At 51.4% G+C, this 27,013-nt stretch overlaps 1 protein-coding gene across 1 annotated transcript; it reads right to left on the bottom strand.

The window, feature by feature from the left end:
- Window positions 1-15,413: 15,413 nt before the first annotated feature.
- On the bottom strand, window positions 15,414-23,740 carry LOC125372218 (flocculation protein FLO11-like; the record flags this gene model as incomplete). Its single annotated transcript, XM_048381440.1, has 2 exons — window positions 23,718-23,740; window positions 15,414-16,572 (listed from the first exon to the last, which is right to left on the bottom strand). Coding segments are annotated over exons 1-2 (1,182 nt in total), but the record flags the coding sequence as incomplete, so codon positions are not given.
- Between the last annotated feature and the right edge of the window lie 3,273 nt (window positions 23,741-27,013).

Here is a 27,013-nt window from a genome sequence, read left to right as displayed (position 1 = left end):
GATGGGTATGGTAGAGGAGGAGGAAGGGATTGGTATGGTAGAGGAGGAGGAGGAAGGGATGGGTATGGTAGAAGACGGTGAAGGGATGGGTATAGAAGCAGGAAGGAATGGGTATGGTAGAAGGGGGTGAAGGGATTTCTATGGAAGAGGAACAGGATGGGATGGGTATGGTAGAGGAGGAGGAGGAAGGGATGGGTAAGGTAGAGGAGGAAGGGATGGGTATGGTAGAGGAGGAGGAGGAGGAAAGGATGGGTAAGTTAGAGGAGGAGGAGGAGGAAGGGATGGGTATGATAGAGGATGGCAAAGTGATGGGTATGGAAGAGGAGGAGGAAGGGATGGGTATGGTAGAGGAGGATGAAGGAATGGGTAAGGTAGAGGAGGATGAAGGGATGGGTATGGTGGAGACGGGTGAAGGGATGGGTATGGTGGAGGCGGGTGAAGGGATGGGTATGGTGGAGGCGGGTGAAGGGATGGGTATGGTGGAGGCGGGTGAAGGGATGGGTATGGGAGAAGAAGAAGGGATGGGTATGGTATAGGAGGGGGAAGGGATGGGTATCGAAGAGGAGGATGAAGGGATGGGTATGGAAGAGGAAGAGGAAGGGGTGGATGTGGAAGAGGAGGGTGTAGGGATGGGTATTGTAGAGGTGGAGGAAGGAATGGGTATGGAAGAGGAGGAAGTTATGGGTATGGTAGAGATGGAGCAGGAAGGAATGGGTATGGAAGAATGGGGTGAAGGGATTGTTATGGAAGAGGAATAGGGAGGGATGGGTATGGTAGAGGAGGTTGAAGGAATGGGTTTGGAAGAGGAGGGGGAAGGGATGGGTATGGAAGAGGAGGAGGAAAGGATGGGTATGGCTTAGGAGGAGGAGGGGATGGGTATGGTATATGAGAAGGAGAGGAAGGGTTTTGAAGAGGAAGAGAAAGGGATTGGTATGTCAGAGGAAGTTGAAGGCAGGGATGGGTATGGTCGAGGAGGAGGAAAGGATGGGTATGGTAGAGGGGGAGGAGGAGGAAGGGATGGGTATGGTCGAGGAGAAGGAAGGAATGGGTATGGTAGAGGGGGAAGAGGAGGAATGTATGGGTATGGTAGAGGAGGCGAAGGCAGGGATGGGTATGGTCGAGGGGGAGGAGGAGGAAGGGATGGGTATGGTCGAGGAGGAGGAAGGAATGGGTACGGTAAAAGGGGAAGAGGAGGAATGGATGGGTATGGTAGAGAAAAAGTAAGGAATGGGTATGGAAGAGGAGGAGGAAGTGGTGGGTATGGTAGAGATGGAGCAGGAAGGAATGGGTATGGTAGAAGGGGGTGAAGGGGTTTTTATGGAAGAGGAAAAGGAAGGGCTGGGTATGGTAGAGGAGGTTGAAGGGATGGGAGGTTGAAGGGATGGGTATGGAATAGGAGGAGGAAGGGATGGGTATGGTAGAGGAGGTAGAAGGGATGGGTATGGTAGAGGAGAAGGAGCAGTACGGAATGGGTATGGTAGAAGGGGGTAAAGGGATTGTTATGGAAGAGGACCAAGAAGGGATGGGTATGGTAGAGGAGGAGGAGGAGGAAGTGATGGGTATGGTAGGGGAGGATGAAGGGATGGGTATGGAAGAGGAGGGGGAAGGGATGGGTATGGAAGAGGAGGAGGAAAGGATGGGTATGGTATAGGGGGAGGAGGAGGAAGGGATGGGTATGTAATAGGAAGAGGAGGATGGGTATGGTATAGGGGAGGAAGGTATGCGTATGGAAGAGGATGATGAAGGGATGGGTATCGAAGTGGAAGAGGAAGGGATGGATGTCGAAGAGGAGGAAGAGGGGATTGGTATGGTAGATGAGGAGGAAGGGATTTCTTATGGTAGAGGAGGAGGAAGGGATGGGTATGGTAGAAGAGGGTTAAGGGATGGGTATTGAAGCAGGAAGGAAGTTATGGAATAGGAAAAAGAAGGGATGGGTATGGTAGAGGAGATGGAGCAGGAAGGAATGGGTATGGTAGAAGGGGGTGAAGGGATTGCTATGGAAGAGGAACAAGAAGGGATGGGTATAGTAGAGGAGGAGGAGGAGGAAGGGATGGGTATGGTGAATGAGGAAGGGATGGGTATGGTAGAGGAGGAGGAAGTGATGGATATGGCAGCGGAGGAGGAAAGGATTGGTATGGTAGAGGGGAGGAGGAGGGAGGGATGGGTATTTAATAGGAAGAGGAGGATGGGTATGGAAAAGGAGGAGGAGGGGATGGGCATGGTAGAGGAGGAGGAAGGGATTGGTATGGTAGAGGAGATGGTGAATGAAGGAATGGGTATGGTAGACGGGGTTGAAGGGATTGCTATGGGAGAGGAACAGGAAGGGATGGGTATGGTACAGGAGAAGGAGGAAGGGACGGGTATGGTAGAGGAAGTTGAAGGGATGGGTATCGAAGAGGAAGAGGAAGGGATGGATGTCGAAGAGGAGGAGGAAGGGATTGGTGTGGTAGAGGAGGAGGAAGGGATTGGTATGGTAGAGGAGATGGTGAATGAAGGAATGGGTATGGTAGAAGGGGGTGAAGGGGTTGTTATGGAAGAGGAACAAGAACGGATGGGTATAGTAGAGGAGGAGGAGGAGGAAGGGATGGGTATGGTAAATGAGGAAGGGATGGGTATGGTAGAGGAGGAGAAGGAAGTGATGGATATGGTAGCGGAGGAGGAAAGGATTGGTATGTTGAGGGGGAGTAGGTGGAAGGGATGGGTATGTAATAGGAAGAGGAGGATAGGTATGGTATAGAAGGAGGAAGGGATGGGTATGGAAGAGGAACAAGAAGGGATGGGTATGGTAGAGGAGGAGGAGGAGGAAGTGATGGGTATGGTAGGGGAGGATGAAGGATGTGTATGGAAGTGGAGGGGGAAGGGATGGGTATGGAAGAGGAGGAGGAAAGGATGGGTATGGTAGAGGAGGAGGAAGTGATGGATATGGTAGCGGAGGAGGAAAGGATTGGTATGGTAGAGGGGGAGGAGGAGGGAGGGATGGGTATTTAATAGGAAGAGGAGGATGGGTATGGAAAAGGAGGAGGAAGGGATGGGTATGGAAGAGGAGGATGAAGGGATGGGTATCGAAGAGGAAGAGGAAGGGATGGATATGGAAGAGGAGGAGGAAGGGATTGGTGTGGTAGAGGAGGAGGAAGGGATTGGTATGGTAGAGGAGATGGTGGAGGAAGGAATCGGTATGGTAGACGGGGTTGAAGGGATTGCTATGGGAGAGGAACAGGAAGGGATGGGTATGGTGCAGGAGGAGGAGGAAGGACGGGTATGGTAGAGGAAGTTGAAGGGATGGGTATCGAAGAGGAGGAGGAAGGGATGGGTATGGTAGAGGAGATGGAGCAGGAAGGAATGGGTATGGTAGAAGGGGTAGAAGGGGTTGTTATGGAAGAGGAACAAGAATGGATGGGTATGGTAAATGAGGAAGGGATGGGTATGGTAGAGGAGGTTGGTTGGTTGGTTTGATGTTTAACGCGGCACTCAGCAATATTCCAGCTATATGACGGCGGTCTGTAAATAATCGAGTCTGGACCAGACAATCCAGTGATTGACAACATGAGCATCGATCCACGCAATTAGGATAGATGACATGCATCAACCAAGTCAGCGAGCCTGACCACCCGATCCCGTAAGTCGCCTTTTACGACAAGCAGTCGTCTTTTACGGCAAGCATGGGTTGCTGAAGACCTATTCTACCCCGGATCTTCACGGGTAGAGGAGGAGGAGGAAGTGATGGATATGGCAGCGGAGGAAGAAAGGATTGGTATGTTGAGGGGGAGTAGTTGGAAGGGATGGGTATGTAATAGGAAGAGGAGGATACGTATGGTATAGGAGGAAGAAGGGATGGGTATGGAAGAGGAGGATGAAGGGATGGGTATCGAAGAGGAAGAGGAAGGGATGGATGTGGAAGAGGAGGAGGAAGGGTTTGGTGTGGTAGAGGAGGAGGAAGGGATTGGTATGGTAGAGGAGTAGGAGGAAGGGATGGGTATGGTAGAAAAGGGTGAAGGGATGGGTATGGAAGCAGGAAGGAATGGGTATGGTAGAAGGGGCGAAGGGATTTCTTTGGAAGAGGAACAGGAAGGGATGAGATGGTAGAGGAGGAGGAAGAAGGTATGGGTATGGTAGAGGAGGAAGGGATAGGTATGGTAAAGGAGATGGAGCAGGAAGGAATGGGTATGGTAGAAGGGGGCGAAGGGGTTGTTATGGAAGAGGAAAAGGAAGGGATGGGTATGGTAGAGGAGGTTGAAGGAATGGGTATGGAAGAGGAGGAGGAAGGGATGGATATGGTAGAGGAGGTAGAAGGGATGGGTATGTTAGAGGAGATGGAGCAGGAAGGAATGGGTATGGTAGAAGGGGGTGAAGAGATCTCTATGGAAGAGGAACAAGAAGGGATGGGTATAGTAGAGGAGGAGGAGGAGGAAGGAATGGGTATGGTGAATGAGGAAGGAATGGGTATGGTAGAGGAGGAGGAAGTGATGGATATGGTAGCGGATGAGGAAGGGATGGTATGATAGATGGAGCAGGAAGGGATGGGTATGTTAGTTGAAGGGGAAGGGGTGTGTATGGTAGAGAAGGAGGAAGTGATGGGTAGGGTGGAGGAGGGTGAAGGGATGGGTATGGAAGAGGAGGAGGAAGGGATAGGTGTGGTATAGGATGAGAAGGGACGGGTGTGGAAGAGGAAGAGAAAGGGATGGGTATGGCAGAGGAGGTTGAAGGGATGGGTATTGTATAGGAGGAGGAGGAAGGGATCGGTATGGTCGAGAAGAAGGAAATGATGGGTATGGTATAGGTGGAGGAGGCGGAAGGGATGGGTATGTAATAGGAAGAGGAGGATGGGCATGGTAGTGGAGGAGGGGATGGATATGGATGAGGAGGGTGTAGGGATGGGTATGATAGAGGAGGAGGAAGGGATTGGTATGGTAGAGGAGGAGGAGGAAGGGATGGGTATGGTAGAAGACGGTGAAGGGATGGGTATAGAAGCAGGAAGGAATGGGTATGGTAGAAGGGGGTGAAGGGATTTCTATGGAAGAGGAACAGGAAGGGATGGGTATGGTAGAGGAGGAGGAGGAAGGGATGGGTAAGGTAGAGGAGGGTGTAGGGATGGGTATGGTAGAGGAGGAGGAGGAGGAAAGGATGGGTAAGTTAGAGGAGGAGGAGGAGGAGGAGGAGGAAGGGATGGGTATGATAGAGGATGGCAAAGTGATGGGTATGGAAGAGGAGGAGGAAGGGATGGGTATGGTAGAGGAGGATGAAGGAATGGGTAAGGTAGAGGAGGATGAAGGGATGGGTATGGTGGAGACGGGGGAAGGGATGGGTATGGTGGAGACGGGGGAAGGGATGGGTATGGTGGAGGCGGGTGAAGGGATGGGTATGGTGGAGGCGGGTGAAGGGATGGGTATGGGAGAAGAAGAAGGGATGGGTATGGTATAGGAGGGGGAAGGGATGGGTATCCAAGAGGAGGATGAAGGGATGGGTATGGAAGAGGAAGAGGAAGGGGTGGATGTGGAAGAGGAGGGTGTAGGGATGGGTATTGTAGAGGAGGAGGAAGGAATGGGTATGGAAGAGGAGGAAGTTATGGGTATGGTAGAGATGGAGCAGGAAGGAATGGGTATGGAAGAATGGGGTGAAGGGATTGTTATGGAAGAGGAATAGGGAGGGATGGGTATGGTAGAGGAGGTTGAAGGAATGGGTATGGAAGAGGAGGGGGAAGGGATGGGTATGGAAGAGGAGGAGGAAAGGATGGGTATGGTTTAGGAGGAGGAGGGGATGGGTATGGTATATGAGAAGGAGAGGAAGGGTTTCGAAGAGGAAGAGAAAGGGATTGGTATGTCAGAGGAAGTTGAAGGCAGGGATGGGTATGGTCGAGGAGGAGGAAAGGATGGGTATGGTAGAGGGGGAGGAGGAGGAAGGGATGGGTATGGTCGAGGAGAAGGAAGGAATGGGTATGGTAGAGGGGGAAGAGGAGGAATGTATGGGTATGGTAGAGGAGGCGAAGGCAGGGATGGGTATGGTCGAGGAGGAGGAAGGAATGGGTACGGTAAAAGGGGAAGAGGAGGAATGGATGGGTATGGTAGAGAAAAATTAAGGAATGGGTATGGAAGAGGAGGAGGAAGTGGTGGGTATGGTAGAGATGGAGCAGGAAGGAATGGGTATGGTAGAAGGGGGTGAAGGGGTTTTTATGGAAGAGGAAAAGGAAGGGATGGGTATGATAGAGGAGGTTGAAGGGATGGGTATGGAAGAGGAGGAGGAAGGGATGGATATGGTAGAGGAGGTAGAAGGGATGGATATGGTAGAGGAGATGGAGCAGGAAGGAATGGGTATGGTAGAAGGGGGTGAAGGGATTGCTATGGAAGAGGAACAAGAAGGGATGGGTATAGTAGAGGAGGAGGAGGAGGAAGGAATGGGTATGGTGAATGAGGAAGGAATGGGTATGGTAGAGGAGGAGGAAGTGATGGATATGGTAGCGGATGAGGAAGGGATGGTATGATAGATGGAGCAGGAAGGGATGGGTATGTTAGTTGAAGAGGAAGGGGTGTGTATGGTAGAGGAGGAGGAAGTGATGGGTAGGGTGGAGGAGGGTGAAGGGATGGGTATGGAAGAGGAGGAGGAAGGGATAGGTGTGGTATAGGATGAGGAAGGGACGGGTGTGGAAGAGGAAGAGAAAGGGATGGGTATGGCAGAGGAGGTTGAAGGGATGGGTATTGTATAGGAGGAGGAGGAAGGGATCGGTATGGTCGAGAAGGAGGAAATGATGGGTATGGTATAGGTGGAGGAGGCGGAAGGGATGGGTATGTAATAGGAAGAGGAGGATGGGCATGGTAGTGGAGGAGGGGATGGATATGGATGAGGAGGGTGTAGGGATGGGTATGGTAGAGGAGGAGGAAGGGATTGGTATGGTAGAGGAGGTGGAGGAAGGGATGGGTATGGTAGAAGACGGTGAAGGGATGGGTATAGAAGCAGGAAGGAATGGGTATGGTAGAAGGGGGTGAAGGGATTTCTATGGAAGAGGAACAGGGTGTAGGGATGGGTATGGTAGAGGAGGAGGAGGAAGGGATGGGTATGGTAGAGGAGGAGGAGGAAGGGATGGGTAAGGTAGAGGAGGAAGGGATGGGTATGGTAGAGGAGGAGGAGGAAAGGATGGGTAAGTTAGAGGAGGAGGAGGAGGAGGAAGGGATGGGTATGATAGAGGAGATGGAGTAGGATGAATGGGTATGGTAGAAGGGGGTGAAGGACTTGGCATGGAAGAGGAAGAGGAAGGGATGGATATGGTAGAGGATGGCAAAGTGATGGGTATGGAAGAGGAGGAGGAAGGGATGGGTATGGTAGAGGAGGAGGAGGAAAGGATGGGTAAGTTAGAGGAGGAAGGGATGGGTATGGTAGAGGAGGAGGAGGAAAGGATGGGTAAGTTAGAGGAGGAGGAGGGTGAAGGGATGGGTATGATAGAGGATGGCAAAGTGATGGGTATGGAAGAGGAGGAGGAAGGGATGGGTATGGCAGAGGAGGTTGAAGGGATGGGTATTGTATAGGAGGAGGAGGAAGGGATCGGTATGGTCGAGAAGGAGGAAATGATGGGTATGGTATAGGTGGAGGAGGCGGAAGGGATGGGTATGTAATAGGAAGAGGAGGATGGGCATGGTAGTGGAGGAGGGGATGGATATGGATGAGGAGGGTGTAGGGATGGGTATGGTAGAGGAGGAGGAAGGGATTGGTATGGTAGAGGAGGAGGAGGAAGGGATGGGTATGGTAGAAGACGGTGAAGGGATGGGTATAGAAGCAGGAAGGAATGGGTATGGTAGAAGGGGGTGAAGGGATTTCTATGGAAGAGGAACAGGATGGGATGGGTATGGTAGAGGAGGAGGAGGAAGGGATGGGTAAGGTAGAGGAGGAAGGGATGGGTATGGTAGAGGAGGAGGAGGAGGAAAGGATGGGTAAGTTAGAGGAGGAGGAGGAGGAAGGGATGGGTATGATAGAGGAGGAGGAAGGGATGGGTATGGTAGAGGAGGATGAAGGAATGGGTAAGGTAGAGGAGGATGAAGGGATGGGTATGGTGGAGACGGGTGAAGGGATGGGTATGGTGGAGGCGGGTGAAGGGATGGGTATGGTGGAGGCGGGTGAAGGGATGGGTATGGTGGAGGCGGGTGAAGGGATGGGTATGGGAGAAGAAGAAGGGATGGGTATGGTATAGGAGGGGGAAGGGATGGGTATCGAAGAGGAGGATGAAGGGATGGGTATGGAAGAGGAAGAGGAAGGGGTGGATGTGGAAGAGGAGGGTGTAGGGATGGGTATTGTAGAGGTGGAGGAAGGAATGGGTATGGAAGAGGAGGAAGTTATGGGTATGGTAGAGATGGAGCAGGAAGGAATGGGTATGGAAGAATGGGGTGAAGGGATTGTTATGGAAGAGGAATAGGGAGGGATGGGTATGGTAGAGGAGGTTGAAGGAATGGGTTTGGAAGAGGAGGGGGAAGGGATGGGTATGGAAGAGGAGGAGGAAAGGATGGGTATGGCTTAGGAGGAGGAGGGGATGGGTATGGTATATGAGAAGGAGAGGAAGGGTTTCGAAGAGGAAGAGAAAGGGATTGGTATGTCAGAGGAAGTTGAAGGCAGGGATGGGTATGGTCGAGGAGGAGGAAAGGATGGGTATGGTAGAGGGGGAGGAGGAGGAAGGGATGGGTATGGTCGAGGAGAAGGAAGGAATGGGTATGGTAGAGGGGGAAGAGGAGGAATGTATGGGTATGGTAGAGGAGGCGAAGGCAGGGATGGGTATGGTCGAGGGGGAGGAGGAGGAAGGGATGGGTATGGTCGAGGAGGAGGAAGGAATGGGTACGGTAAAAGGGGAAGAGGAGGAATGGATGGGTATGGTAGAGAAAAAGTAAGGAATGGGTATGGAAGAGGAGGAGGAAGTGGTGGGTATGGTAGAGATGGAGCAGGAAGGAATGGGTATGGTAGAAGGGGGTGAAGGGGTTTTTATGGAAGAGGAAAAGGAAGGGCTGGGTATGGTAGAGGAGGTTGAAGGGATGGGAGGTTGAAGGGATGGGTATGGAATAGGAGGAGGAAGGGATGGGTATGGTAGAGGAGGTAGAAGGGATGGGTATGGTAGAGGAGAAGGAGCAGTACGGAATGGGTATGGTAGAAGGGGGTAAAGGGATTGTTATGGAAGAGGACCAAGAAGGGATGGGTATGGTAGAGGAGGAGGAGGAGGAAGTGATGGGTATGGTAGGGGAGGATGAAGGGATGGGTATGGAAGAGGAGGGGGAAGGGATGGGTATGGAAGAGGAGGAGGAAAGGATGGGTATGGTATAGGGGGAGGAGGAGGAAGGGATGGGTATGTAATAGGAAGAGGAGGATGGGTATGGGATAGGGGAGGAAGGTATGCGTATGGAAGAGGATGATGAAGGGATGGGTATCGAAGTGGAAGAGGAAGGGATGGATGTCGAAGAGGAGGAAGAGGGGATTGGTATGGTAGATGAGGAAGAAGGGATTTCTTATGGTAGAGGAGGAGGAGGAGGAAGGGATGGGTATGGTAGAAGAGGGTTAAGGGATGGGTATTGAAGCAGGAAGGAATGGGTATGGTAGAAGGGGGTGAAGGGGTTGTTATGGAATAGGAAAAAGAAGGGATGGGTATGGTAGAGGAGATAGAAGGGATGGGTATGGTAGAGGAGATGGAGCAGGAAGGAATGGGTATGGTAGAAGGGGGTGAACGGATTGCTATGGAAGAGGAACATGAAGGGATGGGTATAGAAGAGGAGGAGGAGGAGGAAGGAATGGGTATGGTGAATGAGGAAGGAATGGGTATGGTAGAGGAGGAGGAAGTGATGGATATGGTAGCGGATGAGGAAGGGATGGTATGATAGATGGAGCAGGAAGGGATGGGTATGTTAGTTGAAGAGGAAGGGGTGTGTATGGTAGAGGAGGAGGAAGTGATGGGTAGGGTGGAGGAGGGTGAAGGGATGGGTATGGAAGAGGAGGAGGAAGGGATAGGTGTGGTATAGGATGAGGAAGGGACGGGTGTGGAAGAGGAAGAGAAAGGGATGGGTATGGCAGAGGAGGTTGAAGGGATGGGTATTGTATAGGAGGAGGAGGAAGGGATCGGTATGGTCGAGAAGGAGGAAATGATGGGTATGGTATAGGTGGAGGAGGCGGAAGGGATGGGTATGTAATAGGAAGAGGAGGATGGGCATGGTAGTGGAGGAGGGGATGGATATGGATGAGGAGGGTGTAGGGATGGGTATGGTAGAGGAGGAGGAAGGGATTGGTATGGTAGAGGAGGTGGAGGAAGGGATGGGTATGGTAGAAGACGGTGAAGGGATGGGTATAGAAGCAGGAAGGAATGGGTATGGTAGAAGGGGGTGAAGGGATTTCTATGGAAGAGGAACAGGGTGTAGGGATGGGTATGGTAGAGGAGGAGGAGGAAGGGATGGGTATGGTAGAGGAGGAGGAGGAAGGGATGGGTAAGGTAGAGGAGGAAGGGATGGGTATGGTAGAGGAGGAGGAGGAAAGGATGGGTAAGTTAGAGGAGGAGGAGGAGGAGGAAGGGATGGGTATGATAGAGGAGATGGAGTAGGATGAATGGGTATGGTAGAAGGGGGTGAAGGACTTGGTATGGAAGAGGAAGAGGAAGGGATGGATATGGTAGAGGATGGCAAAGTGATGGGTATGGAAGAGGAGGAGGAAGGGATGGGTATGGTAGAGGAGGAGGAGGAAAGGATGGGTAAGTTAGAGGAGGAAGGGATGGGTATGGTAGAGGAGGAGGAGGAAAGGATGGGTAAGTTAGAGGAGGAGGAGGGTGAAGGGATGGGTATGATAGAGGATGGCAAAGTGATGGGTATGGAAGAGGAGGAGGAAGGGATGGGTATGGCAGAGGAGGTTGAAGGGATGGGTATTGTATAGGAGGAGGAGGAAGGGATCGGTATGGTCGAGAAGGAGGAAATGATGGGTATGGTATAGGTGGAGGAGGCGGAAGGGATGGGTATGTAATAGGAAGAGGAGGATGGGCATGGTAGTGGAGGAGGGGATGGATATGGATGAGGAGGGTGTAGGGATGGGTATGGTAGAGGAGGAGGAAGGGATTGGTATGGTAGAGGAGGAGGAGGAAGGGATGGGTATGGTAGAAGACGGTGAAGGGATGGGTATAGAAGCAGGAAGGAATGGGTATGGTAGAAGGGGGTGAAGGGATTTCTATGGAAGAGGAACAGGATGGGATGGGTATGGTAGAGGAGGAGGAGGAAGGGATGGGTAAGGTAGAGGAGGAAGGGATGGGTATGGTAGAGGAGGAGGAGGAGGAAAGGATGGGTAAGTTAGAGGAGGAGGAGGAGGAAGGGATGGGTATGATAGAGGAGGAGGAAGGGATGGGTATGGTAGAGGAGGATGAAGGAATGGGTAAGGTAGAGGAGGATGAAGGGATGGGTATGGTGGAGACGGGTGAAGGGATGGGTATGGTGGAGGCGGGTGAAGGGATGGGTATGGTGGAGGCGGGTGAAGGGATGGGTATGGTGGAGGCGGGTGAAGGGATGGGTATGGGAGAAGAAGAAGGGATGGGTATGGTATAGGAGGGGGAAGGGATGGGTATCGAAGAGGAGGATGAAGGGATGGGTATGGAAGAGGAAGAGGAAGGGGTGGATGTGGAAGAGGAGGGTGTAGGGATGGGTATTGTAGAGGTGGAGGAAGGAATGGGTATGGAAGAGGAGGAAGTTATGGGTATGGTAGAGATGGAGCAGGAAGGAATGGGTATGGAAGAATGGGGTGAAGGGATTGTTATGGAAGAGGAATAGGGAGGGATGGGTATGGTAGAGGAGGTTGAAGGAATGGGTTTGGAAGAGGAGGGGGAAGGGATGGGTATGGAAGAGGAGGAGGAAAGGATGGGTATGGCTTAGGAGGAGGAGGGGATGGGTATGGTATATGAGAAGGAGAGGAAGGGTTTCGAAGAGGAAGAGAAAGGGATTGGTATGTCAGAGGAAGTTGAAGGCAGGGATGGGTATGGTCGAGGAGGAGGAAAGGATGGGTATGGTAGAGGGGGAGGAGGAGGAAGGGATGGGTATGGTCGAGGAGAAGGAAGGAATGGGTATGGTAGAGGGGGAAGAGGAGGAATGTATGGGTATGGTAGAGGAGGCGAAGGCAGGGATGGGTATGGTCGAGGGGGAGGAGGAGGAAGGGATGGGTATGGTCGAGGAGGAGGAAGGAATGGGTACGGTAAAAGGGGAAGAGGAGGAATGGATGGGTATGGTAGAGAAAAAGTAAGGAATGGGTATGGAAGAGGAGGAGGAAGTGGTGGGTATGGTAGAGATGGAGCAGGAAGGAATGGGTATGGTAGAAGGGGGTGAAGGGGTTTTTATGGAAGAGGAAAAGGAAGGGCTGGGTATGGTAGAGGAGGTTGAAGGGATGGGAGGTTGAAGGGATGGGTATGGAATAGGAGGAGGAAGGGATGGGTATGGTAGAGGAGGTAGAAGGGATGGGTATGGTAGAGGAGAAGGAGCAGTACGGAATGGGTATGGTAGAAGGGGGTAAAGGGATTGTTATGGAAGAGGACCAAGAAGGGATGGGTATGGTAGAGGAGGAGGAGGAGGAAGTGATGGGTATGGTAGGGGAGGATGAAGGGATGGGTATGGAAGAGGAGGGGGAAGGGATGGGTATGGAAGAGGAGGAGGAAAGGATGGGTATGGTATAGGGGGAGGAGGAGGAAGGGATGGGTATGTAATAGGAAGAGGAGGATGGGTATGGGATAGGGGAGGAAGGTATGCGTATGGAAGAGGATGATGAAGGGATGGGTATCGAAGTGGAAGAGGAAGGGATGGATGTCGAAGAGGAGGAAGAGGGGATTGGTATGGTAGATGAGGAAGAAGGGATTTCTTATGGTAGAGGAGGAGGAGGAGGAAGGGATGGGTATGGTAGAAGAGGGTTAAGGGATGGGTATCGAAGCAGGAAGGAATGGGTATGGTAGAAGGGGGTGAAGGGGTTGTTATGGAATAGGAAAAAGAAGGGATGGGTATGGTAGAGGAGATAGAAGGGATGGGTATGGTAGAGGAGATGGAGCAGGAAGGAATGGGTATGGTAGAAGGGGGTGAACGGATTGCTATGGAAGAGGAACATGAAGGGATGGGTATAGAAGAGGAGGAGGAGGAGGAAGGGATGGGTATGGTGAATGAGGAAGGGATGGGTATGGTAGAGGAGGAGGAAGTGATGGATATGGCAGCGGAGGAGGAAAGGATTGGTATGGTAGAGGGGAGGAGGAGGGAGGGATAGGTATTTAATAGGAAGAGGAGGATAGGTATGGTATAGAAGGAGGAAGGGATGGGTATGGAAGAGGAACAAGAAGTGATGGGTATGGTAGGGGAGGATGAAGGGATGGGTATGGAAGAGGAGGGGGAAGGGATGGGTATGTAATAGGAAGAGGAGGATGGGTATGGTATAGGGGAGGAAGGTATGCGTATGGAAGAGGATGATGAAGGGATGGGTATCGAAGTGGAAGAGGAAGGGATGGATGTCGAAGAGGAGGAAGAGGGGATTGGTATGGTAGATGAGGAGGAAGGGATTTCTTATGGTAGAGGAGGAGGAAGGGATGGGTATGGTAGAAGAGGGTTAAGGGATGGGTATTGAAGCAGGAAGGAAGTTATGGAATAGGAAAAAGAAGGGATGGGTATGGTAGAGGAGATGGAGCAGGAAGGAATGGGTATGGTAGAAGGGGGTGAAGGGATTGCTATGGAAGAGGAACAAGAAGGGATGGGTATAGTAGAGGAGGAGGAGGAGGAAGGGATGGGTATGGTGAATAAGGAAGGGATGGGTATGGTAGAGGAGGAGGAAGTGATGGATATGGCAGCGGAGGAGGAAAGGATTGGTATGGTAGAGGGGAGGAGGAGGGAGGGATGGGTATTTAATAGGAAGAGGAGGATGGGTATGGAAAAGGAGGAGGAGGGGATGGGCATGGTAGAGGAGGAGGAAGGGATTGGTATGGTAGAGGAGATGGTGAATGAAGGAATGGGTATGGTAGACGGGGTTGAAGGGATTGCTATGGGAGAGGAACAGGAAGGGATGGGTATGGTACAGGAGAAGGAGGAAGGGACGGGTATGGTAGAGGAAGTTGAAGGGATGGGTATCGAAGAGGAAGAGGAAGGGATGGATGTCGAAGAGGAGGAGGAAGGGATTGGTGTGGTAGAGGAGGAGGAAGGGATTGGTATGGTAGAGGAGATGGTGAATGAAGGAATGGGTATGGTAGAAGGGGGTGAAGGGGTTGTTATGGAAGAGGAACAAGAACGGATGGGTATAGTAGAGGAGGAGGAGGAGGAAGGGATGGGTATGGTAAATGAGGAAGGGATGGGTATGGTAGAGGAGGAGAAGGAAGTGATGGATATGGTAGCGGAGGAGGAAAGGATTGGTATGTTGAGGGGGAGTAGGTGGAAGGGATGGGTATGTAATAGGAAGAGGAGGATAGGTATGGTATAGAAGGAGGAAGGGATGGGTATGGAAGAGGAACAAGAAGGGATGGGTATGGTAGAGGAGGAGGAGGAGGAAGTGATGGGTATGGTAGGGGAGGATGAAGGATGTGTATGGAAGAGGAGGGGGAAGGGATGGGTATGGAAGAGGAGGAGGAAAGGATGGGTATGGTAGAGGAGGAGGAAGTGATGGATATGGTAGCGGAGGAGGAAAGGATTGGTATGGTAGAGGGGGAGGAGGAGGGAGGGATGGGTATTTAATAAGAAGAGGAGGATGGGTATGGAAAAGGAGGAGGAAGGGATGGGTATGGAAGAGGAGGATGAAGGGATGGGTATCCAAGAGGAAGAGGAAGGGATGGATATGGAAGAGGAGGAGGAAGGGATTGGTGTGGTAGAGGATGAGGAAGGGATGGGTATGGTAGAGGAGATGGAGCAGGAAGGAATGGGTATGGTAGAAGGGGTAGAAGGGGTTGTTATGGAAGAGGAACAAGAATGGATGGGTATGGTAAATGGGGAAGGGATGGGTATGGTAGAGGAGGTTGGTTGGTTGGTTTGATGTTTAACGCCGCACTCAGCAATATTCCAGCTATATGACGGCAGTCTGTAAATAATCGAGTCTGGACCAGACAATCCAGTGATTGACAACATGAGCATCGATCCACGCAATTAGGATGGATGACATGCATCAACCAAGTCAGCGAGCCTGACCACCCGATCCCGTAAGTCGCCTTTTACGACAAGCAGTCGTCTTTTACGGCAAGCATGGGTTGCTGAAGACCTATTCTACCCCGGATCTTCACGGGTAGAGGAGGAGGAGGAAGTGATGGATATGGTAGCGGAGGAGGAAAGGATTGGTATGTTGAGGGGGAGTAGGTGGAAGGGATGGGTATGTAATAGGAAGAGGAGGATAGGTATGGTATAGGAGGAAGAAGGGATGGGTATGGAAGAGGAGGATGAAGGGATGGGTATCGAAGAGGAAGAGGAAGAGGAAGGGATGGATGTGGAAGAGGAGGAGGAAGGGTTTGGTGTGGTAGAGGAGGAGGAAGGGATTGGTATGGTAGAGGAGTAGGAGGAAGGGATAGGTATGGTAGAAAAGGGTGAAGGGATGGGTATGGAAGCAGGAAGGAATGGGTATGGTAGAAGGGGCGAAGGGATTTCTTTGGAAGAGGAACAGGAAGGGATGAGATGGTAGAGGAGGAGGAAGAAGGTATGGGTATGGTAGAGGAGGAAGGGATAGGTATGGTAAAGGAGATGGAGCAGGAAGGAATGGGTATGGTAGAAGGGGGTGAAGGGGTTGTTATGGAAGAGGAAAAGGAAGGGATGGGTATGGTAGAGGAGGTTGAAGGGATGGGTATGGAAGAGGAGGAAGGGATGGATATGGTAGAGGAGGTAGAAGGGATGGGTATGGTAGAGGAGATGGAGCAGGAAGGAATGGGGTGAAGGGATTGCTATCGAAGAGGAACAAGAAGGGATGGGTATAGTAGAGGAGGAGGAGGATGAAGGAATGGGTATGGTGAATGAGGAAGGAATGGGTATGGTACAGGAGGAGGAAGTGATGGATATGGTAACGGATGAGGAAGGGATGGTATGATAGATGGAGCAGGAAGGGATGGGTATGTTAGTTGAAGAGGAAGGGGTGTGTAAGGTAGAGGAGGAGGAAGTGATGGGTAGGGTGGAGGAGGGTGAAGGGATGGGTATGGAAGAGGAGGAGGAAGGGATAGGTGTGGTATAGGATGAGGAAGGGACGGGTGTGGAAGAGGAAGAGAAAGGGATGGGTATGGCAGAGGAGGTTGAAGGGATTGGTATTGTATAGGAGGAGGAGGAAGGGATCGGTATGGTCGAGAAGGAGGAAATGATGGGTATGGTATAGGTGGAGGAGGCGGAAGGGATGGGTATGTAATAGGAAGAGGAGGATGGGCATGGTAGTGGAGGAGGGGATGGATATGGATGAGGAGGGTGTAGGGATGGGTATGGTAGAGGAGGAGGAAGGGATTGGTATGGTAGAGGAGGTGGAGGAAGGGATGGGTATGGTAGAAGACGGTGAAGGGATGGGTATAGAAGCAGGAAGGAATGGGTATGGTAGAAGGGGGTGAAGGGATTTCTATGGAAGAGGAACAGGGTGTAGGGATGGGTATGGTAGAGGAGGAGGAGGAAGGGATGGGTATGGTAGAGGAGGAGGAGGAAGGGATGGGTAAGGTAGAGGAGGAAGGGATGGGTATGGTAGAGGAGGAGGAGGAAAGGATGGGTAAGTTAGAGGATGAGGAGGAGGAGGAAGGGATGGGTATGATAGAGGAGATGGAGTAGGATGAATGGGTATGGTAGAAGGGGGTGAAGGACTTGGTATGGAAGAGGAAGAGGAAGGGATGGATATGGTAGAGGATGGCAAAGTGATGGGTATGCAAGAGGAGGAGGAAGGGATGGGTATGGTAGAGGAGGAGGAGGAAAGGATGGGTAAGTTAGAGGAGGAAGGGATGGGTATGGTAGAGGAGGAGGAGGAAAGGATGGGTAAGTTAGAGGAGGAGGAGGAGGAAGGGATGGGTATGATAGAGGATGGCAAAGTGATGGGTATGGAAGAGGAGGAGGAAGGGATGGGTATGGTAGAGGAGGATGAGGGAATGGGTAAGGTAGAGGAGGATGAAGGGTTGGGTATGGTGGAGACGGGTGAAGGGATGGGTATGGTGGAAGCGGGTGAAGGGATGGGTATGGTGGAGGCGGGTGAAGGGATGGGTATGGGAGAAGAGAAGGGATGGGTATGGTATAGGAGGGGGAAGGGATGGGTATCGAAGAGGAGGGGGAAGGGATGGGTATGTAATAGGAAGAGGAGGATGGGTATGGTATAGGGGAGGAAGGTATGCGTATGGAAGAGGATGATGAAGGGATGGGTATCGAAGTGGAAGAGGAAGGTATGGATGTCGAAGAGGAGGAAGAGGGGATTGGTATGGTAGATGAGGAGGAAGGGATTTCTTATGGTAGAGGAGGAGGAGGAGGAAGGGATGGGTATGGTAGAAGAGGGTTAAGGGATGGGTATTGAAGCAAGAAGGAATGGGTATGGTACAAGGGGGTGAAGGGGTTGTTATGGAATAGGAAAAAGAAGGGATGGGTATGGTAGAGGAGGTAGAAGGGATGGGTATGGTAGAGGAGATGGAGCAGGAAGGAATGGGTATGGTAGAAGGGGGTGAAGGGATTGCTATGGAAGAGGAACAAGAAGGGATGGGTATAGTAGAGGAGGAGGAGGAGGAAGGGATGGGTATGGTGAATGAGGAAGGGATGGGTATGGTAGAGGAGGAAGTGATGGATATGGCAGCGGAGTAGGAAAGGATTGGTATGGTAGAGGGGAGGAAGAGGGAGGGATGGGTATTTAATAGGAAGAGGAGGATAGGTATGGTATAGAAGGAGGAGGAGGAAGTGATGGGTATGGTAGGGGAGGATGAAGGGATGGGTATGGAAGAGGAGGGGGAAGGGATGGGTATGTAATAGGAAGAGGATGGGTATGGTATAGGGGAGGAAGGTATGCGTATGGTAAAGGATGATGAAGGGATGGGTATCGAAGTGGAAGAGGAAGGGATGGATGTCGAAGAGGAGGAAGAGGGGATTGGTATGGTAGATGAGGAGGAAGGGATTTCTTATGGTAGAGGAGGATGAGGAGGAAGGAATGGGTAAGGTAGAGGAGGATGAAGGGATGGGTATGGTGGAGACGGGGGAAGGGATGGGTATGGTGGAGGCGGGTGAAGGGATGGGTATGGTGGAGGCGGGTGAAGGGATGGGTATGGTGGAGGCGGGTGAAGGGATGGGTATGGGAGAAGAAGAAGGGATGGGTATGGTATAGGAGGGGGAAGGGATGGGTATCGAAGAGGAGGATGAAGGGATGGGTATGGAAGAGGAAGAGGAAGGGGTGGATGTGGAAGAGGAGGGTGTAGGGATGGGTATTGTAGAGGAGGAGGAGGGAATGGGTATGGAGTAGGAGGAAATTACGGGTATGGTAGAGATGGAGCAGGAAGGAATGGGAATGGAAGAATGGGGTGAAGGGATTGTTATGGAAGAGGAATAGGGAGGGATGGGTATGGTAGAGGAGGTTGAAGGAATGGGTATGGAAGAGGAGGGGGAAGGGATGGGTATGGAAGAGGAGGAGGAAAGGATGGGTATGGTTTAGGAGGAGGAGGGGATGGGTATGGTATATGAGAAGGAGAGGAAGGGTTTCGAAGAGGAAGAGAAAGGGATTGGTATGTCAGAGGAAGTTGAAGGCAGGGATGGGTATGGTCGAGGAGGAGGAAAGGATGGGTATGGTAGAGGGGGAGGAGGAGGAAGGGATGGGTATGGTCGAGGAGAAGGAAGGAATGGGTATGGTAGAGGGGGAAGAGGAGGAATGTATGGGTATGGTAGAGGAGGCGAAGGCAGGGATGGGTATGGTCGAGGGGGAGGAGGAGGAAGGGATGGGTATGGTCGAGGAGGAGGAAGGAATGGGTACGGTAGAAGGGGAAGAGGAGGAATGGATGGGTATGGTAGAGAAAAAGTAAGGAATGGGTATGGAAGAGGAGGAGGAAGTGGTGGGTATGGTAGAGATGGAGCAGGAAGGAATGGGTATGGTAGAAGGGGGTGAAGGGGTTTTTATGGAAGAGGAAAAGGAAGGGATGGGTATGGTAGAGGAGGTTGAAGGGATGGGAGGTTGAAGGGATGGGTATGGAATAGGAGGAGGAAGGGATGGGTATGGTAGAGTAGGTAGAAGGGATGGGTATGGTAGAGGAGAAGGAGCAGTACGGAATTGGTATGGTAGAAGGGGGTAAAGGGATTGTTATGGAAGAGGAACAAGAAGGGATGGGTATGGTAGAGGAGGAGGAGGAGGAAGTGATGGGTATGGTAGGGGAGAATGAAGAGATGGGTATGGAAGAGGAGGGGGAAGGGATGGGTATGGAAGAGGAGGGGGAAGGGATGGGTATGGTATAGGGGGAGGAGGAGGAAAGAATGGGTATGTAATAGGAAGAGGAGGATGGGTATGGTATAGGGGAGGAAGGTATGCGTATGGAAGAGGATGATGAAGGGATGGGTATCGAAGTGGAAGAGGAAGGTATGGATGTCGAAGAGGAGGAAGAGGGGATTGGTATGGTAGATGAGGAGGAAGGGATTTCTTATGGTAGAGGAGGAGGAGGAGGAAGGGATGGGTATGGTAGAAGAGGGTTAAGGGATGGGTATTGAAGCAGGAAGGAATGGGTATGGTAGAAGGGGGTGAAGGGGTTGTTATGGAATAGGAAAAAGAAGGGATGGGTATGGTAGAGGAGGTAGAAGGGATGGGTATGGTAGAGGAGATGGAGCAGGAAGCAATGGGTATGGTAGAAGGGGGTGAAGGGATTGCTATGGAAGAGGAACAAGAAGGGATGGGTATAGTAGAGGAGGAGGAGGAGGAAGGGATGGGTATGGTGAATGAGGAAGGGATGGGTATGGTAGAGGAGGAAGTGATGGATATGGCAGCGGAGGAGGAAAGGATTGGTATGGTAGAGGGGAGGAAGAGGGAGGGATGGGTATTTAATAGGAAGAGGAGGATAGGTATGGTATAGAAGGAGGAAGGGATGGGTATGGAAGAGGAACAAGAAGGGATGGGTATGGTAGAGGAGGAGGAGGAGGAAGTGATGGGTATGGTGAGGAGGATGAAGGGATGGGTATGGAAGAGGAGGGGGAAGGTATGGGTATGTAATAGGAAGAGGAGGATGGGTATGGTATAGGGGAGGAAGGTATGTGTATGGTAGAGGATGATGAAGGGATGGGTATCGAAGTGGAAGAGGAAGGGATGGATGTCGAAGAGGAGGAAGAGGGGATTGGTATGGTAGATGAGGAGGAAGGGATTTCTTATGGTAGAGGAGGATGAGGAGGAAGGGATGGGTATGGTAGAAGAGGGTTAAGGGATGGGTATTGAAGCAGGAAGGAATGGGTATGGTAGAAGGGGGTGAAGGGGTTGTTAAGGAATAGGAAAAAGAAGGGATGGGTATGGTAGAGGAGGTAGAAGGGATGGGTATGGTAGAGGAGATGGAGCAGGAAGGAATGGGTATGGTAGAAGGGGGTGAAGGGATTGCTATGGAAGAGGAACAAGAAGGGATGGGTATAGCAGAGGAGGAGGAGGAGGAAGGGATGGGTATGGTGAATGAGGAAGGGATGGGTATGGTAGAGGAGGAGGAAGTGATGGATATGGCAGCGGAGGAGGAAAGGATTGGTATGGTAGAGGGGAGGAGGAGGGAGGGATGGGTATTTAATAGGAAGAGGAGGATGGGTATGGAAAAGGAGGAGGAAGGGATGGGTATGGAAGAGGAGGATCAAGGGATGGGTATCGAAGTGGAAGAGGAAGGGATGGATGTGGAAAGGGAGGAGGAAGGGATTGGTGTGGTAGAGGAGGAGGAAGGGATTGGTATGGTAGAGGAGATGGTGAATGAATGAATGGGTATGGTAGACGGGGTTGAAGGGATTGCTATGGGAGAGGAACAGGAAGGATGGGTATGGTACAGGAGAAGGAGGAAGGGACGGGTATGGTAGAGGAAGTTGAAGGGATGGGTATCGAAGAGGAAGAGGAAGGGATGGACGTGGAAGAGGAGGAGGAAGGGATTGGTGTGGTAGAGGAGGAGGAAGGGATTGGTATGGTAGAGGAGATGGTGAATGAAGGAATGGGTATGGTAGACGGGGTTGAAGGGATTGCTATGGGAGAGGAACAGGAAGGGATGGGTATGGTACAGGAGAAGGAGGAAGGGACGGGTATGGTAGAGGAAGTTGAAGGGATGGGTATCGAAGAGGAGGAGGAAGGGATGGGTATGGTAGAGGAGATGGAGCAGGAAGGAATGGGTATGGTAGAAGGGGGAGAAGAGGTTGTTATGGAAGAGGAACAAGAACGGATGGGTATAGTAGAGGAGGAGGAGGAGGAAGGGATGGGTATGGTTAATGAGGAAGGGATGGGTATGGTAGAGGAGGAGGAGGAAGTGATGGATATGGTAGCGGAGGAGGAAAGGATTGGTATGTTGAGGGGGAGTAGGTGGAAGGGATGGGTATGTAATAGGAAGAGGAGGATAGGTATGGTATAGAAGGAGGAAGGGATGGGTATGGAAGAGGAACAAGAAGGGATGGGTATGGTAGAGGAGGAGGAGGAGGAAGTGATGGGTATGGTAGGGGAGGATGAAGGGATGTGTATGGAAGAGGAGGGGGAAGGGATGGGTATGGAAGAGGAGGAGGAAAGGATGGGTATGGTAGAGGAGGAGGAAAGGATGGATATGGTAGCGGAGGAGGAAAGGATTGGTATGGTAGAGGGGGAGGAGGAGGGAGGGATGGGTATTTAATAGGAAGAGGAGGATGGGTATGGAAAAGGAGGAGGAAGGGATGGGTATGGAAGAGGAGGATGAAGGGATGGGTATCGAAGAGGAAGAGGAAGGGATTGGTGTGGTAGAGGAGGAGGAAGGGATTGGTATGGTAGAGGAGATGGTGGAGGAAGGAATCGGTATGGTAGACGGGGTTGAAGGGATTGCTATGGGAGAGGAACAGGAAGGGATGGGTATGGTACAGGAGGAGGAGGAAGGACGGGTATGGTAGAGGAAGTTGAAGGGATGGGTATCGAAGAGGAGGAGGAAGGGATTGGTATGGTAGAGGAGATGGAGCAGGAAGGAATGGGTATGGTAGAAGGGGTAGAAGGGGTTGTTATGGAAGAGGAACAAGAATGGATGGGTATGGTAAATGAGGTTGGTTGGTTTGATGTTTAACGCCGCACTCAGCAAAATTCCAGCTATATGACGGCGGTCTGTAAATAATCGAGTCTGGACCAGACAATCCAGTGATTGACAACATGAGCATCGATCCACGCAATTAGGATGGATGACATGCATCAACCAAGTCAGCGAGCCTGACCACCCGATCCCGTAAGTCGCCTTTTACGACAAGCAGTCGTCTTTTACGGCAAGCATGGGTTGCTGAAGACCTATTCTACCCCGGATCTTCACGGGTAGAGGAGGAGGAGGAAGTGATGGATATGGTAGCGGAGGAGGAAAGGATTGGTATGTTGAGGGGGAGTAGGTGGAAGGGATGGGTATGTAATAGGAAGAGGAGGATAGGTATGGTATAGGAGGAAGAAGGGATGGGTATGGAAGAGGAGGATGAAGGGATGGGTATCGAAGAGGAAGAGGAAGGGATGGATATGGAAGAGGAGGAGGAAGGGTTTGGTGTGGTAGAGGAGGAGGAAGGGATTGGTATGGTAGAGGAGTAGGAGGAAGGGATGGGTATGGTAGAAAAGGGTGAAGGGATGGGTATGGAAGCAGGAAGGAATGGGTATGGTAGAAGGGGCGAAGGGATTTCTTTGGAAGAGGAACAGGAAGGGATGAGATGGTAGAGGAGGAGGAAGAAGGTATGGGTATGGTAGAGGAGGAAGGGATAGGTATGGTAAAGGAGATGGAGCAGGAAGGAATGGGTATGGTAGAAGGGGGTGAAGGGGTTGTTATGGAAGAGGAAAAGGAAGGGATGGGTATGGTAGAGGAGGTTGAAGGGATGGGTATGGAAGAGGAGGAGGAACGGATGGATATGGTAGAGGAGGTAGAAGGGATGGGTATGGTAGAGGAGATGGAGCAGGAAGGAATGGGTATGGTAAAAGGGGGTGAAGGGATTGCTATGGAAGAGGAACAAGCAGGGATGGGTATAGTAGAGGAGGAGGAGGAGGAAGGAATGGGTATGGTGAATGAGGAAGGAATGGGTATGGTAGAGGAGGAGGAAGTGATGGATATGGTAGCGGAGGAGGAAAGGATTGGTATGGTAGAGGGGGAGGAGGAGGGAGGGATGGGTATTTAATAGGAAGAGGAGGATGGGTATGGAAAAGGAGGATGAAGGGATGGGTATGGAAGAGGAGGATGAAGGGATGGGTATCGAAGAAGAAGAGGAAGGGATGGATGTGGAAGAAGAGGAGGAAGGGATTGGTGTGGTAGAGGAGGAGGAAGGGATGGGTATGGTAGAGGAGATGGTGGAGGAAGGAATGGGTATGGTAGACAGGGTTGAAGGGATTGTTATGGGAGAGGAACAGGAAGGGATGGGTATGGTACAGGAGTAGGAGGAAGGGACGGGTATGGTAGAGGAAGTTGAAGGGATGGGTATCGAAGAGGAGGAGGAAGGGATGGGTATGGTAGAAGAGGGTTAAGGGATGGGTATTGAAGCAGGAAGGAATGGGTATGGTAGAAGGGGGTGAAGGGGTTGTTATGGAATAGGAAAAAGAAGGGATGGGTATGGTAGAGGAGATAGAAGGGATGGGTATGGTAGAGGAGATGGAGCAGGAAGGAATGGGTATGGTAGAAGGGGGTGAACGGATTGCTATGGAAGAGGAACATGAAGGGATGGGTATAGAAGAGGAGGAGGAGGAGGAAGGGATGGGTATGGTGAATGAGGAAGGGATGGGTATGGTAGAGGAGGAGGAAGTGATGGATATGGCAGCGGAGGAGGAAAGGATTGGTATGGTAGAGGGGAGGAGGAGGGAGGGATAGGTATTTAATAGGAAGAGGAGGATAGGTATGGTATAGAAGGAGGAAGGGATGGGTATGGAAGAGGAACAAGAAGTGATGGGTAGGGGAGGATGAAGGGATGGGTATGGAAGAGGAGGGGGAAGGGATGGGTATGTAATAGGAAGAGGAGGATGGGTATGGTATAGGGGAGGAAGGTATGCGTATGGAAGAGGATGATGAAGGGATGGGTATCGAAGTGGAAGAGGAAGGGATGGATGTCGAAGAGGAGGAAGAGGGGATTGGTATGGTAGATGAGGAGGAAGGGATTTCTTATGGTAGAGGAGGAGGAAGGGATGGGTATGGTAGAAGAGGGTTAAGGGATGGGTATTGAAGCAGGAAGGAAGTTATGGAATAGGAAAAAGAAGGGATGGGTATGGTAGAGGAGATGGAGCAGGAAGGAATGGGTATGGTAGAAGGGGGTGAAGGGATTGCTATGGAAGAGGAACAAGAAGGGATGGGTATAGTAGAGGAGGAGGAGGAGGAAGGGATGGGTATGGTGAATAAGGAAGGGATGGGTATGGTAGAGGAGGAGGAAGTGATGGATATGGCAGCGGAGGAGGAAAGGATTGGTATGGTAGAGGGGAGGAGGAGGGAGGGATGGGTATTTAATAGGAAGAGGAGGATGGGTATGGAAAAGGAGGAGGAGGGGATGGGCATGGTAGAGGAGGAGGAAGGGATTGGTATGGTAGAGGAGATGGTGAATGAAGGAATGGGTATGGTAGACGGGGTTGAAGGGATTGCTATGGGAGAGGAACAGGAAGGGATGGGTATGGTACAGGAGAAGGAGGAAGGGACGGGTATGGTAGAGGAAGTTGAAGGGATGGGTATCGAAGAGGAAGAGGAAGGGATGGATGTCGAAGAGGAGGAGGAAGGGATTGGTGTGGTAGAGGAGGAGGAAGGGATTGGTATGGTAGAGGAGATGGTGAATGAAGGAATGGGTATGGTAGAAGGGGGTGAAGGGGTTGTTATGGAAGAGGAACAAGAACGGATGGGTATAGTAGAGGAGGAGGAGGAGGAAGGGATGGGTATGGTAAATGAGGAAGGGATGGGTATGGTAGAGGAGGAGAAGGAAGTGATGGATATGGTAGCGGAGGAGGAAAGGATTGGTATGTTGAGGGGGAGTAGGTGGAAGGGATGGGTATGTAATAGGAAGAGGAGGATAGGTATGGTATAGAAGGAGGAAGGGATGGGTATGGAAGAGGAACAAGAAGGGATGGGTATGGTAGAGGAGGAGGAGGAGGAAGTGATGGGTATGGTAGGGGAGGATGAAGGATGTGTATGGAAGAGGAGGGGGAAGGGATGGGTATGGAAGAGGAGGAGGAAAGGATGGGTATGGTAGAGGAGGAGGAAGTGATGGATATGGTAGCGGAGGAGGAAAGGATTGGTATGGTAGAGGGGGAGGAGGAGGGAGGGATGGGTATTTAATAGGAAGAGGAGGATGGGTATGGAAAAGGAGGAGGAAGGGATGGGTATGGAAGAGGAGGATGAAGGGATGGGTATCCAAGAGGAAGAGGAAGGGATGGATATGGAAGAGGAGGAGGAAGGGATTGGTGTGGTAGAGGATGAGGAAGGGATGGGTATGGTAGAGGAGATGGAGCAGGAAGGAATGGGTATGGTAGAAGGGGTAGAAGGGGTTGTTATGGAAGAGGAACAAGAATGGATGGGTATGGTAAATGGGGAAGGGATGGGTATGGTAGAGGAGGTTGGTTGGTTGGTTTGATGTTTAACGCCGCACTCAGCAATATTCCAGCTATATGACGGCAGTCTGTAAATAATCGAGTCTGGACCAGACAATCCAGTGATTGACAACATGAGCATCGATCCACGCAATTAGGATGGATGACATGCATCAACCAAGTCAGCGAGCCTGACCACCCGATCCCGTAAGTCGCCTTTTACGACAAGCAGTCGTCTTTTACGGCAAGCATGGGTTGCTGAAGACCTATTCTACCCCGGATCTTCACGGGTAGAGGAGGAGGAGGAAGTGATGGATATGGTAGCGGAGGAGGAAAGGATTGGTATGTTGAGGGGGAGTAGGTGGAAGGGATGGGTATGTAATAGGAAGAGGAGGATAGGTATGGTATAGGAGGAAGAAGGGATGGGTATGGAAGAGGAGGATGAAGGGATGGGTATCGAAGAGGAAGAGGAAGAGGAAGGGATGGATGTGGAAGAGGAGGAGGAAGGGTTTGGTGTGGTAGAGGAGGAGGAAGGGATTGGTATGGTAGAGGAGTAGGAGGAAGGGATAGGTATGGTAGAAAAGGGTGAAGGGATGGGTATGGAAGCAGGAAGGAATGGGTATGGTAGAAGGGGCGAAGGGATTTCTTTGGAAGAGGAACAGGAAGGGATGAGATGGTAGAGGAGGAGGAAGAAGGTATGGGTATGGTAGAGGAGGAAGGGATAGGTATGGTAAAGGAGATGGAGCAGGAAGGAATGGGTATGGTAGAAGGGGGTGAAGGGGTTGTTATGGAAGAGGAAAAGGAAGGGATGGGTATGGTAGAGGAGGTTGAAGGGATGGGTATGGAAGAGGAGGAAGGGATGGATATGGTAGAGGAGGTAGAAGGGATGGGTATGGTAGAGGAGATGGAGCAGGAAGGAATGGGGTGAAGGGATTGCTATCGAAGAGGAACAAGAAGGGATGGGTATAGTAGAGGAGGAGGAGGATGAAGGAATGGGTATGGTGAATGAGGAAGGAATGGGTATGGTAGAGGAGGAGGAAGTGATGGATATGGTAACGGATGAGGAAGGGATGGTATGATAGATGGAGCAGGAAGGGATGGGTATGTTAGTTGAAGAGGAAGGGGTGTGTAAGGTAGAGGAGGAGGAAGTGATGGGTAGGGTGGAGGAGGGTGAAGGGATGGGTATGGAAGAGGAGGAGGAAGGGATAGGTGTGGTATAGGATGAGGAAGGGACGGGTGTGGAAGAGGAAGAGAAAGGGATGGGTATGGCAGAGGAGGTTGAAGGGATTGGTATTGTATAGGAGGAGGAGGAAGGGATCGGTATGGTCGAGAAGGAGGAAATGATGGGTATGGTATAGGTGGAGGAGGCGGAAGGGATGGGTATGTAATAGGAAGAGGAGGATGGGCATGGTAGTGGAGGAGGGGA

This window comes from Haliotis rufescens, unplaced genomic scaffold (genome assembly GCF_023055435.1).
Source record: "Haliotis rufescens isolate VD_foot unplaced genomic scaffold, xgHalRufe1.0.p SCAF_39, whole genome shotgun sequence".
Taxonomy (NCBI): Eukaryota; Metazoa; Mollusca; class Gastropoda; order Lepetellida; family Haliotidae; genus Haliotis; species Haliotis rufescens.
This window is presented reverse-complemented; position numbering and strand designations above follow the sequence as displayed.